The following is a 17,067-nucleotide window of genomic DNA, read 5'->3' as shown; positions in this document are numbered from 1 at the left end:
AATTTGCTTTTGAAATCACTTGACAAGAAGTCACATGCATAGTTTACCATTGGTTATTATTTCCCAGCTGCCATTGTACATATTCAGGAATCATGAGAAGAGAGAAAGTACAGCCTAAAAATTATTTGCAAATAAAACAAAATATGAAGACTAAATTGACATTGAAGTTATTATAATGTAAAATTTTATAGATATTTAATTAAACATGTTGATTATGTATTTCTGAAATTTGGGGATCTATAGATTTCTTAGAGTTTAGAATCTCAGATATTTAGTGGACCTTGGACACTGTATATAATCCCTAATCAAACACCATTTACAGGCCACCAAGGGGATCAGCAGCCATATAGCTGGTCTCTGGAGAAGACCTTGCTCCCAGATCACAGACCTTCTTTAAAATGTTCTCTACAAGAAAAATAAATTAATTAAAAACAAATGAAGTGTGGTCCACCGAGAATAATTATCTCTAAATTACATAGTGTTTTTTAAAAATCATAATAATTTTTATTATGTTAAGATGGTGTGCTTTTTTCCTTTCACTTAATTCAATTAAGCATTTATTTATTATGTGCTTTTAAAAATAATTCATTGACCTTTATCCATTCTAGAAAAGGCACACCAGACAACTAATGGACTGACACAAATAATTCTTGATAGATTAGATGCTAAATATGAGAACATCTTACGTATACTGCAAGCAGCCATTGGAATGCAGGGATAATTGTCAGGTCAAGGAGTTAGACTGGGATACTGGATGTGAGTTTCAAACGGAAATCCTTGCTCTCACAGACAAAAATGAGTTCCTGAAATAACGTTTCAAAAACTGTTCTATTAAAAAGGAGATATTGGTAATAAGTTCTTTTCTGAATATTTTTACATTACCTTTTAAATATAATTATATATTTATATTAGATCATATTTTCAAATACCTAGTTTCACTATTACCTTAAGGAAAGAATCAAAGTCTCCTGCACGTCATTATACATTGTACTCTCAAATAATTTATAATGAAATATCAAAAATCCCAGATCTGAAGAATAAAATTCCCTGTTTAGGAATAGAGAGATAGGAAAATTAATCTGAATTGGCAGCAATCTAAACCTAGAATGCTTTTGGCAGTAGTCATGTTACTTTAATTAGTTGAAGTAACACTAATGGCTTCAAGAAAAAATAATTATAGTTTCTGTGGGGTATTATTATATTACTAGTGGCCCAGTGCATGGATTTGTACACATTGAAAGGAAAATAATTAGAATATTTTAATATTACTATTTGCCCTTTCTCTGTAATAGAAGTGTCAGTTTCGCCCTCTCACCTGTTCCACCATCCTGCCTGCGGGGTGATCGATTGGGGCCCGGCCCCCCAACCAGCTCCCTCAGCATCTGGGAGCCAAGCAGCAGACCTGCCTCCCCAACCCCACCGCGGCTGCTGGTCAGCGTCTGCGGGGTGATTGGCAAGGTGATTGGGCCCCCCGCTTGCACCTGCTTTGACCTGGCACCACCTGCTCACCTGCTCCACCATCGTGCTACAGTCCGGCTCTCATCTGGGCCCATCAGGGCCGGCAGCGCCTCCACTGCCGCCCACTGCCAGCACCGTGTTGCCAATACCTGCCATGTTCCGCACCAACCCCTGGTGGTCAGTGCACATCATAGCAAATGGTTGACCTCCCAGTCCATACAATTTGCATATTAGACTTTTATTATATAGGATATTATTTTTGAATGGATATGGGGCAAAGCCACTGATAATTAGAGAGCAGAGCACATGAAGGATTTAAAATTGTGCTGGTATCAAATGCCACCACTGAGATCTTGCAAAAGTTGCTTTATGAAATAGGTGACTCACTTACAGTTGGGAGATTATATAAAAACTAGGGGCCTGGTGCACGAAATTCGTGCACTGGGTGTGTGTGTGTGGGGGGGAGTGTCCCTCAGCCCAGCCTGCCCCCTCTAACATACTGGGAGCCCTCAGGAGTTGACCCCCATCACCCTCCAATTGCAGGATCGGCTCCTTGCCCAGGCCTGATGCCTCGGCCAGAGGCGTAGACCCCCATCACCCTCTGATCGCCTGATCGGCCCCTTGCCCAGGCCTGACACCTCCGCCAGAGGTGTCAGGCTTGAACAGGGGACCCCCATATCCCCCTGATCACTGGCTCTGGCCCCCGCTCAGGCCTGAGGCCTCTGGCCCAGGAATCATGCCTGGGCAGGGGACCCCCATCTCCCTCTGATCGCTTGCTCCACCCCCCGCCCAAGCCTGACGCCTCTGACCCAGGCTTCAGGCCTGGGCAAGGGGACCATCATATCCCCCCAATCCCCAGCTCCGCCCCCCGCCCAGGCCTGATGCCTCGGCCAGAGGAGTTGACCCTCATCACCCTCCGATCACCAATCACCGGATCGGCCCCTTGACCAGGCCTGAGGCCTCCGGCAGAGGTGTCAGGCCTGGGCAGGGGACCCCCAGCTCCCCACGGTTGCAGGCTCCGCCCGGCTGAGGCATCTGGCCCAGGCAGCGGGGACCCGCAGCTGCAGCGGCCCCACGATCGTGGGCTCCGCTTTAGGCCCAGGCAAGGGACCCCTAGCTCCCGGGACTGCCAGCTTCGACTGTGCCCAGCTCCCATCGCTGGCTCCACCCCTACTTCCTGCTATCACTGGCCAGGGCGGCAAAGGCACCTGATTCTCCGATCATGGCTGGGGGGCAGGGCAAAGGCGGCCCCAGGGCCGCCTTTGCCCTGCCCCCCAGCTCTTAGCTCCCCCCTGGGTTTCCGATCACTGTCAGTGGCAGGGGGCTTCTTCCTGCTTTCCCTTTCGCCTCCCTGCATTGTGCCTACATATGCAAATTAACCACCATCTTGTTGGCAGTTAACTGCCAATCATAGTTGGCAGTTAATTTGCATATAGCCCTGATTAGCCAATGAAAAGGGTATCGTCGTACGCCAATTACCATTTTTCTCTTTTATTAGATAGGACTAGGAGCTCAGCGTGCGAAATTATGCGGCCCGCCCACCCACCTGCCGGCCTGCCTAAACACCTGAACCTCTCCATGCAGAGCTCCAGTGCACCTGGCCCAGCCCCCTGACCCCTCTGGCCTTCTCTGGCTGCTTCAAGCCCCGCCCTCAGTCCCTCAAGTCGCCTCGGGCTAGTCCCGCCTTCTCAGGGCACCTCCCCACTTCTGCCCCATCTCTGGAGCAATGCAGCAGCTCAGACCGATCATGGTGGCAGAGGAGAGCACGGAAACCTCCCGACTGCTGCACTGTGCTCCTTCCCCAGGCAGGTGAGTGGCGGGCGCTCTGAGTGCGAGAGATGGGTGGCAAAGGACTGGTGAGGGGGGCGCTACGGGCTCTCACCCCCGCCCTACTAGGCACAGGCCTCCTCCGAGCGCCTCCCTGCTTCCACCCCACCTTCAGGAGCAATGCCCCTCCTGCCGCGCACGTGCAGGCAGCCTCCTCCTTAGCGGTTGTGACTGTGACACCCTTGGGACCAATTAGCATATTACCTCCTTATACATATAGATGTACACTGCGGCCCTGCTTCACAGGCTCCAAACCATGCGCTTCCCTGAGCAAGCTCACCATCCACTGACAGCCTTGTTCAGATTAATTCTTCAGCAAACCCTCCCGCGGCTCACAACATTTCCCCCATAAAGGTCAAATTTCAACTAGCCCTGTTTTTTGTTTTTTTTTTTATTATTAGTTAAGGTATTACAAATGTGTCCCCATCCCCCCATTAACCCCCAACATCCCCCCCCCCCGCCCCGCACACTCATGCTCCCATCCCCCCGTTGTCCATGTCCATTGGTTTGGCTGATATACATGTATACAAGTCCTTCGGTTGATCTCTTCCCCTTACCCCCGCCCTCCCCTACTTTCCTTCTGGGGATTGATAGCCTGATTGCTGTTTCTCAGTCTTTGGGTCTGCCCCTTTTCATCAGTCTATGTTGTTCTCTATAATCCACAAATGAGTGAGATCATGTGGTATTTATCTTTCTCTGACTGGCTTATTTCACTTAGCATACTAGCCCTATGTTTATATGCATTCTGATTCAGAAAAATATGACAACAACTAGTATATTCGACATTTAACTTTTCCATTTACCAAAAAGATGTTTTAAAATTTCAACTTTTAATAAAAGTGATATAGTGCTTACATGTTTACTGATAACATAAGAATCTGAAAAGAACTGCATCAGAATGTGTATCTTCTTTATTAGTGTCTTATAAAATTAAAGTATTTCTACATGAAGAAATACATTTTTTAAATTACTATTTTTCATTTACTTTTCACAGAATTTAAAATGTTTTATTAACCTGAGACAATCTGCTACCAATATGAGAATGCCAAGTAAAAAAAATTATTCCAAATAATGGGAAAACCTGTTAGAAGACTTGACATGCAATGTTCTTTATTTATAGCAGCTCATTCTACTTAAACCATATCATTAAATTTTACTAAACCATTCAGTAAAATTCCAAAATCAGAGGCACTAAAGTATGTTGAATTGTGTCAGTTATTAAAATGACACATTCTGCCCTAGTCAGGCTGCTCAGTTGGTTGGAGTATCGTCCTGCAACCCAAAAGGTGGTGGGCTCAAATCTTGCTCAGAGCCCATGCCTTGGCTGCAGGTTCAATCCTGGTCAGGGGGTGAATGGGAGGCAACCAATCCTCTCTCTCTCTCTCTCTCTCTCTCTCTCTCTCTCTCTCTCTCTCTCAAACAAAACAAAACATTCTTGGTGGGGATTTAAAAAATTGTTTTTAAAAAAATAAAAGATAATGACACATTTTGTGTGTCTCCCAGTTTAGTCAACTTCTACTTCAGCTTCCATCAGCATAGTAATTTGAAAGTATTGATTTAATCAAGGCACATTTAAATATTTTCAGATTTTAGCACTTTGTCTATCAAATGAACAATGACAAAAAATGTTAGCAGCAAATTATACTTGATGAATCAGGAATTTTATATTATGCTAGTGTTTGACTCAGGAATTACACTTTTGGAAAACTATTCAATACTATAGTAATTATTAGAAAGGGAGAAAAGGCAACACAAAGATGTTCATTCAGAATTATTTATGAACATAAGCATTAAAAAATGACTAAGAAGCTTAGAATGGGGGTAAACATTTTTAAGAAGCAGAGAAAAAGTTAAAATGCTCATGAAACAGGGTTAAGAAAAAACAGCAATACACAAGAATAAACCAAATTGGTTCAACAACCTACAATGTTTGTCAAAAAGAGGAAAGTCATATATATATATATATATATATATATATATATATATATATATATATAACAATTTTTAGATACAATTTTTAAAAATTGTATCTAAATTTGTTCTAATTTATGGGACTTACATGTATAAATTATATGTATTGGCACTGTGTATTTTCAAACAGTATTTAAGCTCATTCTGTAACCTCCCCACTAATAACATCATTCATTGCACGCATTTCATTTTATTAAAATTATATTTCAATTCTTGCTCTTTTAAATAGTAGTATTATAATTTTACTTACTTCACCACAATATTTCCTAAACACCGAGCCTTCAGTTTTTGCATGTTGTCATCCAAAATCATAACTGCAAAATAAAATACAAATAAATAAATACTTTGAGCCCTAGCCGGTTTAGCTCAGTGGATAGAGCGTCGGTGCGGACTGAAGGGTCCCAGGTTCGATTCCGGCCAAAGGCACATGCCCAGATTGTGGGCTCGATCCCCAGTAGGGGGCGTGCAGGAGGCAGCCGATCAATGACTCTCTCTCATCATTGATGTTTCTCTCTCTCTCTCTCTCTCTCTCTCCCTCTCCCTCCCTCTCTGAAATCAATAAAGAAATATAGTTTTAAAATAAATAAATACATACATGCATACATACATACATACATACTTTGACTAAAAATGCATGACCTTAAAGCATAAATGTTTCCCTATTTTCTATATTCAACACTCAAAACTGTAGCTTAAAAAAGGCATCTTTTAATTCCTGAGATCATTAATACATATAAGTAAGCTAAAATGTCTCACAAAAAATGTAGAATACATGCTTTTGATTAATTCGTTATCAAGCCCTCCTGCTACCCACCACATTTTTCCCCATACAAGTCAGCACCGTGTCGCTGACAAAATCATGAATTTGCCTTAGAATCTTCCATAAAGACATTATATTGCAAACATACTAGTAATTTCATAATCTATGTTCATATCCATTTAAACATATCCTTCTATTCTATAAAAAACATTAAATATATGTTCAGCTTTCAAAAATTAAAGGAAACAAGTAAAGTTTTAAAATATGCCAAAAAATATTTCAAGCACTAACAATAAGTACTTAAAAGCCTGGAAACCCGATTTTTCTAATGTAAGGCATCATATCTACTTACAAGCCTTACAGGTCAATTTAACCTTCCCAAATATTATCCCAGTGCTTTCTGTTTTATACTGTTAAAATCCTGAGTGATTTTAGATCAAAGCTTTATCCACTTTCAGTAACCTTAGTAGAACCTGGAAATGAGGATATATCATCATGTTTTAAGCTTTAAGAGATTCTTTATGTAGCTTCATCCAGGCAGGTTATTCTACTGAAAGAAGCTATGAGGAAAAAAAGGACATTATCCCCAGAAAAAATTAATCACTCCCTTCTTTGTGTGCCCAGAGCACTTTGTTTTAAAATTCCATTCTGACAATTATTAGCAGGGTAGCTATCTGTCTCTCACTAGATTGTGAGCTCATTAAGGGTAGAGGCCAAGCCTAATTCATCTTTGTTTCCCGGAATCCCAGTACAGTGGCCAGTTTACTGTGTGTCCCTGAGCACATTCTATTACCCCTTCAATCTCCCAATCTAAAAAGTGAGTGTAATTCCTTCCTCATAGTGTTGGTATAAGAATTACTTGGGGGGGGGGGATAAAATGACACGATTTTATAAGGTATTCAATGAATGTGTATATTATATCGAATGTTTTTCACACACACACCAAAAAAAAATGGTATTCTTTCCTTTCTCAAGAGAATGCTTTTTATTCTAATATTGAATGTTACATTATTCTTTTGAATCTCTGAAAAAACACAAAACATATAAAGATCATGAGTCATAAAGTCACTATTTCCTTGGTTATAAATATTTTAGTTCTAATGTTTAACCTGTAATGGCTTTCAGACAATAAAAAATGTCTGTACTGAAATTCCATGAGGCATCAAAGCTTAACTCGTCCTTACAACTGGATATAAAAATGGCACTGAAACTACTGACGGGAAATGTGTTCAACATCTCCCACATCTTCAGTGCCTAAAAATGGCTCAGCACTAAAGCAATTTTCTGACAAAGGGAGTTGGGATGACAGAACTGTTTGAAGGGAGGGTTTCACTAAAACTGGATTTGCCTTTCCAAGCCTGGAGATATCACTGACTTCACAGAATACCTATTTCTGCCCTTAAAAGAAATCTTAAGTGTCTTTTTATAAATATACTTGCTGGGTTAAACCAAGTGATCCACATTATCTTAACTAGTCATGGTCCTAGGAGGAAAATACAGTGTTTTTAGGTTGGAGAAGCAAAAGACAAATCTCTCAATTTTATAATTTACATACAAATAGGAACTATATGCAGGAATCACACTTGGTCCCACAAAGCTTGGTTTTCCTCATAAATCTATTAAGCTAAATCGTGTGACCTTATGCAAATACCAACTTGTGCGCCTCATTTTCCTTGTCTGTGAAATGAATGGATGAGTCTATATCGAGTCAGTCCACCTGGCTGCTCCTAGATATCTGTACCGTTCCCAGCTTTGACTTAGTGCAGACCTTCCACAGGCGGTCGCTGTGCTAATGCTTCATTGTTACATCGCAGCACAGCAGCCCTCTGAAGCAGGTGGAATAAGGAGATGGAAGGCCTGAAAAGTTAGATGATGTCCCTAGTTATGCAACTAGGGAATGGAGCCCAAGGGAATGTATTGAACTATTATAATCACTACCAACAATTTAACAACAAATACTGAAGGATATTGTGGATGAAAGATTTTTATATTTAGAGTCCTTATTCTTTAAAAACAAAAATGCATTATTAGCCAGAAGGTTCAAAAGCCTTATCATCATTACTAAATTTTAAAAAAGTAGCATAATGAAAAAAAAAAACTGCAGCTTTTATAACAAAAGTAAGTAAAACACAATGATTTGCATTGTCTTCAGGAGCTAACGAGCTATATTACCTTCAGGAAGTTTTTAATCTTTCTGGGCAACAGTTAGTTCATCTCTAAAATGGTACTAATATCTCTGAATTAAATATACTTCAGCATGAAATAAAATGATGTATATAAAGTCCTGGGTACCTAGCAGGTTTCATACACAGTAATTTCACATCCTTATATTTTTTAATTTAAAACTTATTTTTCAATTACAGTTTATATTCAATATTATTTTTATTAGTTTCAGGTGTACAGCATAGTGGTTAGACAATCATATACTTTAGAAAGTGTTCCCCTGATATTCCTAATACCCACCTGGCATCATACAGAGTCATCAGAATATTATTGACTATCTTCCCTATGCTGTACTTTACATCCCCATGAATACTTTATAACAACCAATTTGTACATTTTAATCCCTTCACCTTTTTCACCCAGTCGTCCAACCCTCCTCCCTTTTGGCAATTATCAGCCTATTCTTTGTATCACATCCATATCCTCCACAGCCTTATAAATAATATTATTTTCTTGGTTAAAATGCCATTTAGAACATGTTAGTGGAACGTTACTTTTTATCAAATTGGCTCAATAAAAATTAAGGCATTCCTTATTAATACAGGTATCCATTCAAATATTTATTAAGCACCTAGCATATTTCATGCAATCTGATTCACACTATACACGAGAAAATACCAAATTTATTAACCTCACATATTTTTAAAAATCAGGGTCATTTCTCACCATTGTATCCCGGAACACATTTTCCTGCTTGCCCTGGAGGAGGTGTTTTAGAATTGCCTAATCCAATGCAGGATGCTGTAATGGGGGATCCAGTTTCTGGGAAAAGAAATATTTATCGTTTAATGTTTCAACTTGAGATCATGATTTCTTCAGTGTGTTCTCTGTCCTTCTCCACCAAGTTTGTCACAGAATTTAAATGCATGAGAAGAAGATCAATAGTGCCACTGCATTATTTAAAAATGAAAAATATCCAGTAAGGTATGTTATAGCGACATTTTTAAAAACTTGAGGACACATAAAATAACACATATAATCGTGCTTTTTTCAGAGAAAAATAAGTCCTCACTAGTGTTCTCGGCTATGAATGGCAGGCGCCAAGAATGCAGAATTATGTGACCGGGAGAGGTTTACAACACATGTTATAAATGAAAAGATCTCTAGAAAAGATATCTAGAGTCATTTTCTCATTTTATCACGGTAATGTGCAAAATATTTCTGTTATTGATAGCTTAGTCTCTGGAATAAGAAACCCAACCATTTTTAAAACTATATGAACAAGATCACACTCTAATGTTTTTGAGAACTGCCTTTGCCTGGAGACACTGGCCTCGGAAGCTACATTTACCAATGCTTTATCGAAGTGCTCTGAGTCTGTTTTTCCCTGGCTTCTAGAAGGCCCGAAACATAGAAAGAAAGATATTTACACTATGCTGCTTATTTCAGCAAGACCAGAGACAATTAGCCTGCATTGACAAGCAAAAAATGTTAAGTTTCTTTGTCTCCAATTGTAACACTCAGAAAAATAGCAGCTATTACATTATAACTCAGTTCTGAAAGTGATTCATTTTATGAAAGAGTTCATTTGTTACTGTTAGTAAATACAAGTTTAAACTTAACAGAATCTTTTAGGTATGAGTTTTGTATCTGTGAAGGGGCAGGATAAGAGGGTATTGATAGTGAAAATTTTCAGAGCTACTCGCTTAACATTACACACATACATACACCCAAGGGACTCGTTGCCAACTCAATCAGATCCAAAGTAATCTAAAGTATTAAAAATATCCATCTTCCTAAGTACTCAGAATGTATTCCTTCCGGTACGGGCCCTACCGTAATTTATCACACAGTTTTATATCACTTTAGAGTGATGGGAGAATTTATTACTCTTCTTTACTTTCCAGCATCACTCAGTTTATTACTCACAGTTTATGGATGGTGGCTCAGCTGGCATCAATAACGGAAGATGGACCCTTGTATTAGAACACAGTCCCTAAGTCACAGCCCGGTGCTTACGGTGCGAGGCCATATGGCCACCGCGGGGGAGGAGCAGCAAGTACCCAGAGCAGACATTTTTGATGTTTAACAAAAGAATTCTCAAATATTTTCTCATCGCAAGACAGAAAATGAGGATGTATCTTATGAAATCGAACTCATCCGCCATGCAGTCTCCTGGCCATTCTTCCTCCAGCACGGTCAAAGCAGGGGAGGAGATCCACAAGTTTAGAAGGGTCGACAGCATTTTCCCCTTTGCTTTTTAACAACTAAGTGCTCACCTCAGCTGTCCCCCAAAACTGATGGGGGAGACAATGGCAGCAGTGATGACAGGAAGCAGTCCCATGGAGTGAGGCTCTTAAAGGTAGGTGCACAGACAGAGCAGGCGACATGGGAAACAGAGATGCTGGGGCACATTAGGAAAGGAGATATCCCCTTCAAATGCTACTGTTCCCCTCCCACCCTTGTGGGAAGCAGCTGCTAACGTAAATCTGCTATTTTAAATCTTGCCCAGCTGGCATGGCTCAGTGGTTGAGTGTCCACCTACGAACCAGGAGGTCACAGTTTGATTCCAGATCAGGCCACATGCCCAGGTTGCGAGCTCGATCCCCAGTGTGGGACGTGCAGGAGGCACCAGATAATGATTCTCTCTCATTATTCATTGATGTTTCTATCTCTCTCCTTCTCCCTCCCTCTCTGAAATCAATAAAAAAATGTTTTTAAAAGATAATAAAAATAAAGGAGATCTTATCAAGTTTAGTTTATCAACAGGGTTACTCCAATCATCTGAGTTTCAAACTCACCACTTTTCTTAACAACATAAGGTTTCTCAGCAACTTGTCAACAGATGGCTGATGACCCTACACAGTACCTTTTTATAGCTCTAGCTCCTGCCACCTAAAAGAAAAACAAAGAACCACTACATTCAAACTCTACCTGCACCCCACTTCAACTCATCTTACTGTGGATTCTTTTAAAAGACACCAGCACTCTGCTCTTCCTGTAAGATCAGGGAGTGTGGGGAGAGGGGGTGAGAATACAACCTCGTCTTACTAAGGAAGGATTAGTGAAGCACTGTCGACACTGACTGCCTAAATAAGCTAACATTACACATACTTCCTGAGATTTTTAAGCATCTTTGTATAGTGATCACATATTTATAACCTTTTAACCTTCAGCTGTTTTGTTATAGTTCATAGTTGTAAGACGACTATGAAAAGCATATCTTTAAATGATTATTTTCAATGAATTTTAAAGGCAGCAAAAAGGATTATCCAGTCAGTTACTTAAACTATACGATATTACTTTATACCTTGAACATTAGCAATTTGAGTACCTCATTGACCTTATTGTGATAGTCATTTAGGGGATGAGAAAGAAAGAAAAAACACACGGATGGTAGTTACATGAAAAGGATGCAATCGGACAAAGTGCCAGTTCCTAGGACTCTAAGCGTAATAAGGAGTCATTCTTAGGACAAAAGTGGGATTAGAAAGACCATAATGGTTGTTACAGAAACTTTATATCTCTCACTTTCCTGAGGCCCCAAAACTGAACGGCCTGTAGGGCCAGCACGCACACGTGTGGGCACAGGCCTCATAACCACCCGGCTCTCAGGCTGGTGCACGTGCAGAATAGGCTGTGGTTAGGGAAAGCCCCCAGGCTGCTGCAGCCCTTAACCAAACTCCAAGGGCCTCCTCCAGCCCCATGTTAAAGATGCTCTAAAAACCTCTGCTTCGCACCATCCAGGCTACAATGAACAGGCGAGCAGTTATCCGGGGAGACAGGAAATCCAGGCGTGACATTGTGACTGAGAAACAGCTACATTAAACAATACAGACCATTTTCTTTGAAGAAGTGAATACAGTACTACCTTTGGAGAAATCTTTTCAAAGACCCCTAACTTTAGAAACACACGATGCTTAGCAATTCAACAGCACAATTTCTTTAGATAAGAGACAACCAGGAAGAAGAAGGCAGGGAACGGAAGAATGTGAAGGATAAGTTACCTTGGCACACTTATATTCATACTGCATTAGAAGCTAATACAGACACCTCCCTTTTTTGTATGTGTCTTTACTGCCTCACTCTACTGCATTAGTGAGTTGTTACCTAAATGAATTCTCCTTAACACTTGTCACTCTAAAGCAGGGGTGGGGAACGTCCAGCCAGTGGGCCATATAAGGCCCAAGAAATCATTTTAGGGTTGAGCTAATTAAATATTTGACCGAATATAGCAGGCTAATTTTTAAATTGATAATTTTACACGGCTCATAAATGATGTTATAAATATCCAATTGGCCCTTGGCAGAAAAAAGGTTCCCCATCCCTGCTCTAAAGGAAGGCAAGAGAAGTAACATACATTATATTTTCAAAGAGAAACTATGCTGTGTACCAGGCTAATTTTTGTGTGTTTACGTATGTGTGTATACATGCAAAAACATACTGAGGCCTACCAAGAAAATTTACCCTGGTTTGCATAGTTCTTTCAGAGAAGGAGAAGAATGAAATAGACACGGCAGCTCATGAGGTTCTCTGAGGAGAATGAGAAGGGAAGAGAAATCACCCACACTGTGTGTCAGAGGAACAAAAATCCTTGAGACAGAGAGTGAACCCGTCTCTCACATTTGCAAATGGAAGCAATGGTGGTATCTATCGCTTAATAGCAAATATTTATTGAGCAACTATTATAGGTAAGGTTCTGTCCTTAGAACTGGGGATGCATCGATAAACAAAAGCAGGGGTCATAATCCCTAGTCTCATGGAGCTTATATTCTAGTTGAGAAGACAAAAAAAGAAACAACTATAAAAGTGAAACATAAGGCCTGTTAAAGAGTTATACGCATTCAGAATATGAAGAAAGCATAGGCAGGGGATGAGACGTAATGGAGAGATACTGCAAGTTTAGATTGGGCAGCCAGGAAAAACCTCGCTGAGAAGGTGATATTTGAGTAAAGACCAAAAGAACAATAAGGACTGTGTCATTTACATATCTAGGGTCAAAGAATCCAAGTGGAAAGAACCAGAAGTACAAAGGTCCTGAGATAGGTTTATTCCTAGAAGGTTGGAGAAGCAGTAAGGCAGCCAGTGTGATTGAGGCAGAATATATGAGTAAAGTATTAATGAAAAAGAAGCTCAGAGAGGTAATGAGGAGACAGATCATAAAGACGACTTCAGCCTGGCCAGCGTGGCTCAGTGGTTGAACCAGGAGGTCACAGTTCAATTCTCAGTCAGGGCACATGCCCGGCTTGCAGGCTCAGTCCTCAGTAAGGGGTGTGCAGGAGGCAACCGATCAATGATTCTCTTTCATCTTTGATGTTTTTCTCCCTCCCTCTCCCTTCCTCTCTGAAATCAATACAAATATGTTCAAAACAAAAACAACTACTTCAAAGTCCTTGTAAGGCTTTAAGCTTTAAGTCTAGGTTATGCTGCAAGCTAATGAGGGCGTTTGAACAAAGATGCTAATGAATCACAACAATGCAAATAAGATTTACTTACACATTTGCACATCATTTAGGTTTTATTAACAAGTTTATTTTATTTGGGGATTTGGAGAGATGCATGGGAAGAAGGACATGGACAGACATAAGCTATATGAGACTAGCTGGTTAATGGCAGAGATTCCTGTGGCTTCCTCAACACCAGGAACCAATTCACAGAAGAATTCACTGCCAAGGCCTAGTTGCATGGTATATGGGAAACAGCCCATACAAACCAAAGATGATAACTTTTGTTGTTGTTGTTAATCCTCACCTGAGGATATGTTTCCATTGATTTTTAGAGAGAGTCAAAGGGAGGGGAAGAGACAGAGAAAGAGAACATCAGTTGGTTGCCTTCTGCACCCTCCCTGACCAGGGCCAGGGATGACGCCTGCAACCTAGGTACCTGCCCTTGACTGGAATCGAACCCAGGACCCTTCAGTCCGCAGGCCTACGCTCTATCCACTGAGCCAAACCGGCTAGGGCAAGATGATCACTTTTGTTATATGAGTGTTAGTGTGTATACAGATGAATACAACATTTCTGAGTGGCAATTTGTCAATTTAAACAATACTTAAAAATGCACATACCCTTTAACCCAGTTGTTCTAGGTAAGAGATATATACAAGGAAATATTTGTAGGAATTCACAAATATTCAGCAACAAGGACATTCACCACATATTATTTATATTAAAGTTTAAAAGGTTATCCAAAAATATGGAATGGTCTATATCAAGTAGTAATGCAAAGCCATTCAAACACACTAAGATATATCTGATCGGAAATAATTCTCACAAAATGTTGTTTAGAAAATTTGTGAAACAGAATACCCAATATAATCTTTTTAAAAAAATACCTGTAATATACACTGAGCAAAAATAAACATCTGGGCAAGACACATTAACATTTTAACAGAAGTTACTTCTGAATGGTGCACAAAAGGGATATTATGTTGAAGAGTTCAAAAGGTTGCATCCATAACATTGGAATTTGTCCACAGTGGGGATAAAAGAGGCTGCAATTTGTTTGATACCCCTCCTAACACACAGGACCCATGTCCTCTCTTTTTTAATTTGGGTCACCCTTTGAAGGCTCTGACAGATAGAAAAGAAATGGAAATTATACCTTGTTTCTAGGCACAGGCCTTCAGACTTTTAGATCACTGTTTCTGGAATCTCTGAGGAGCATGTAAGATAGCCTCCTACTCTAAATCCTCCAAGACAAAAATGCCACTGGCAGCCTGGTTCAACCTATGAACCAGGAGGTCAGGGTTCTATTCCCAGTCAGGGCACATGCCTGGGTTGTGGGCTCAATCCCCAGTGTGAGGCGTGCTGGAGGCAGCCAATCAATGATTCTCTCATTATTGATGTTTCCATCTCTCTCTCCCTCTCCCTTCCTCTCTGAAATCAATAAAAATATATGTTTTAAAAAATTGCCATGGGCAAGTGTTTCTATCAACAATCTCCAGCCATTCCCGGGCAGAAGAATGAAGTGATCTTGGACCCACCAGCCCAGCCCATTCAACACTAAATACCTCTAAGTCAGTGATGGCGAACCTTTTGAACTCAGCGTGTCAGCATTTTGAAAAACTCTAACTTAACTCTGGTGCTGTGTCACATATAGAAATTTTCTGATATTTGCAAACATAGTAAAACAAAGACTTATATTTTTATATTTATTTTATATATTTAAATGCCATTTAACAAAGAAAAATCAACCAAAAAAAATGAGTCCATGTGTCACCTCTGACACGCGTGTCATAGGTTTGCCATCACTGCTCTAAGTTGTCTCAACCAACAGCACCCTGAGCACAAACTCCCTGGTTGATCTCTGCCCCTAACCCTGATACACAAAACCATGATATATGGTGGTTGTTTTAAGCCACTAGGTTTTGAATTTTTCTTTTTTTACAAAGTAATAAACTCTTAGAATGCTCACCACTAAAAATGCTACAAAATCTTTCAAAAGAGAATGAGTGGAATTCTCAAAAAGAATTGTGCACATAATTATATGAAAACATTCTCCTAGCCTGTTACAGTTGGAATCAGATATTTTCTGTGTGCTTGAAAATCATTGTGTCAGCAGGACCAAACGCAGTCCAGTCCTGGACATTTCATCCTCAGGAACTGTTTGCTGACAAGTAAATACACATTTTTACATGATTTTAGGCTCCAGTTCCCATCATTGAGATCAGAATACTTGAAAAAAAAAAGAGAAAGCAAATCACAGAATGCAATCCCATAATGAACGAGAGAACAGAAGAAACAGAGGACTCAGGGAAAAAGAAAAATATTGTATGTTAATAGCTATACTTCTGATGCAATCTTTTCTTATTCCAAGAATGATCATTAAAAGTCAGTCCTTCAAAATTATTAACTACATTCCACTCGGTGAAAAGCATTTTTTTGGGGAAAGGGAGTGTCCAGGGTGAAAAGATGTGGTAAACAGAAATAGCAGCATGTTCAAAGGTAGAGAAGTTAGACAATGTAGGGAATGCCTGCAAGTTGTTCAACAGACAAAAGCTTGGGGGTAGTGGGTGGACAAGCGATAACAAGAAACAAGTGAGATAGATGAGCAGAGGCAGATCCTGACGTGTTGACCGTGCAATGTTAAGGAATCTGGATAAAGTCCAGGAACGCTGGGAGACACAGGGGAATTTAGCAGAAGCGATTTGCTCAGAATTGCATTTTACAAAAATCTCTTCAGTAGCAAAGTGGAGCACTGCACCAACAATCCCAACCCAGGGCAGGAAATCAGTTAGATGTTGCTGCTCTGATGTCCTGGAAGATGAGACTAAATGTGAGGCACACTCAGCATCGAAAGCTCTCGGTGATGGTTGGGGGTAGGGGAAGTCAGCCCCAGGATTTGGTTTACAAATAAAAGTTAGCACAGAAAGAAGAGTAGGTGTGATTGAGAGTTAAGAAGAACACGGTGGCAGGTTTGCACGTCCAGCTCTGCACATAAGGGCTCCTGCGCGCCCGGAACCCTGCCGTCCTGCCTCCACTGTGGTTCTAGAAACACTACGCTTAAGCAATATGGATTGAGAAGCTGGTGGCCCATGCAGAGAACTGACGTCCTGGAAATAAATTAATTCAGCAACCTAGTACCACGGAGGCATATTAATCACAAGCATCGTGATGGGCAGAGAAGCAGTGTGTAAAGAAACCATTCTCTCCCCCTCGGAATCTATACAGTGAGCCATAAATAACTTGGATGGTGGTATCGGAAAGAAAGCAGAAAAATGAGATGTACCCATGAAAGAAAATCAATTTAATCTTTGTGTTCAGGAGATGGTAGGATTATAGTTTAAAATACTTCATTCAAAGCAGCCTACCTTTTCCTACTGGAAGCGGCTCATTAATTCAAACTGTGAGACACTGGTCTTATCCCACACTCTAACCAGCCCGCTG

The 17,067-nt window shown here is 40.5% G+C and overlaps 1 protein-coding gene across 1 annotated transcript in view; it reads right to left on the bottom strand.

Moving 5' to 3' along the window:
• ACSS3 (acyl-CoA synthetase short chain family member 3) overlaps nt 1–17,067 on the bottom strand; it is a 144,806-nt gene that overhangs the window by 23,318 nt on the left and 104,421 nt on the right. Inside the window, exons 10-11 of the mRNA XM_059683717.1 lie at nt 8,906–9,001; nt 5,507–5,570 (exon numbers count right to left, since the gene is read on the bottom strand). Coding sequence (XP_059539700.1) covers nt 5,507–5,570; nt 8,906–9,001 — 160 coding nt within the window. The remainder of the gene's footprint in view (nt 1–5,506; nt 5,571–8,905; nt 9,002–17,067) is intronic.

This window comes from Myotis daubentonii, chromosome 2 (assembly GCF_963259705.1).
Source record: "Myotis daubentonii chromosome 2, mMyoDau2.1, whole genome shotgun sequence".
Lineage (NCBI taxonomy): Eukaryota > Metazoa > Chordata > Mammalia > Chiroptera > Vespertilionidae > Myotis > Myotis daubentonii.
The sequence above is the reverse complement of the archived record's forward strand: the minus strand, read 5'-3'. Positions and strand labels throughout refer to the sequence as shown.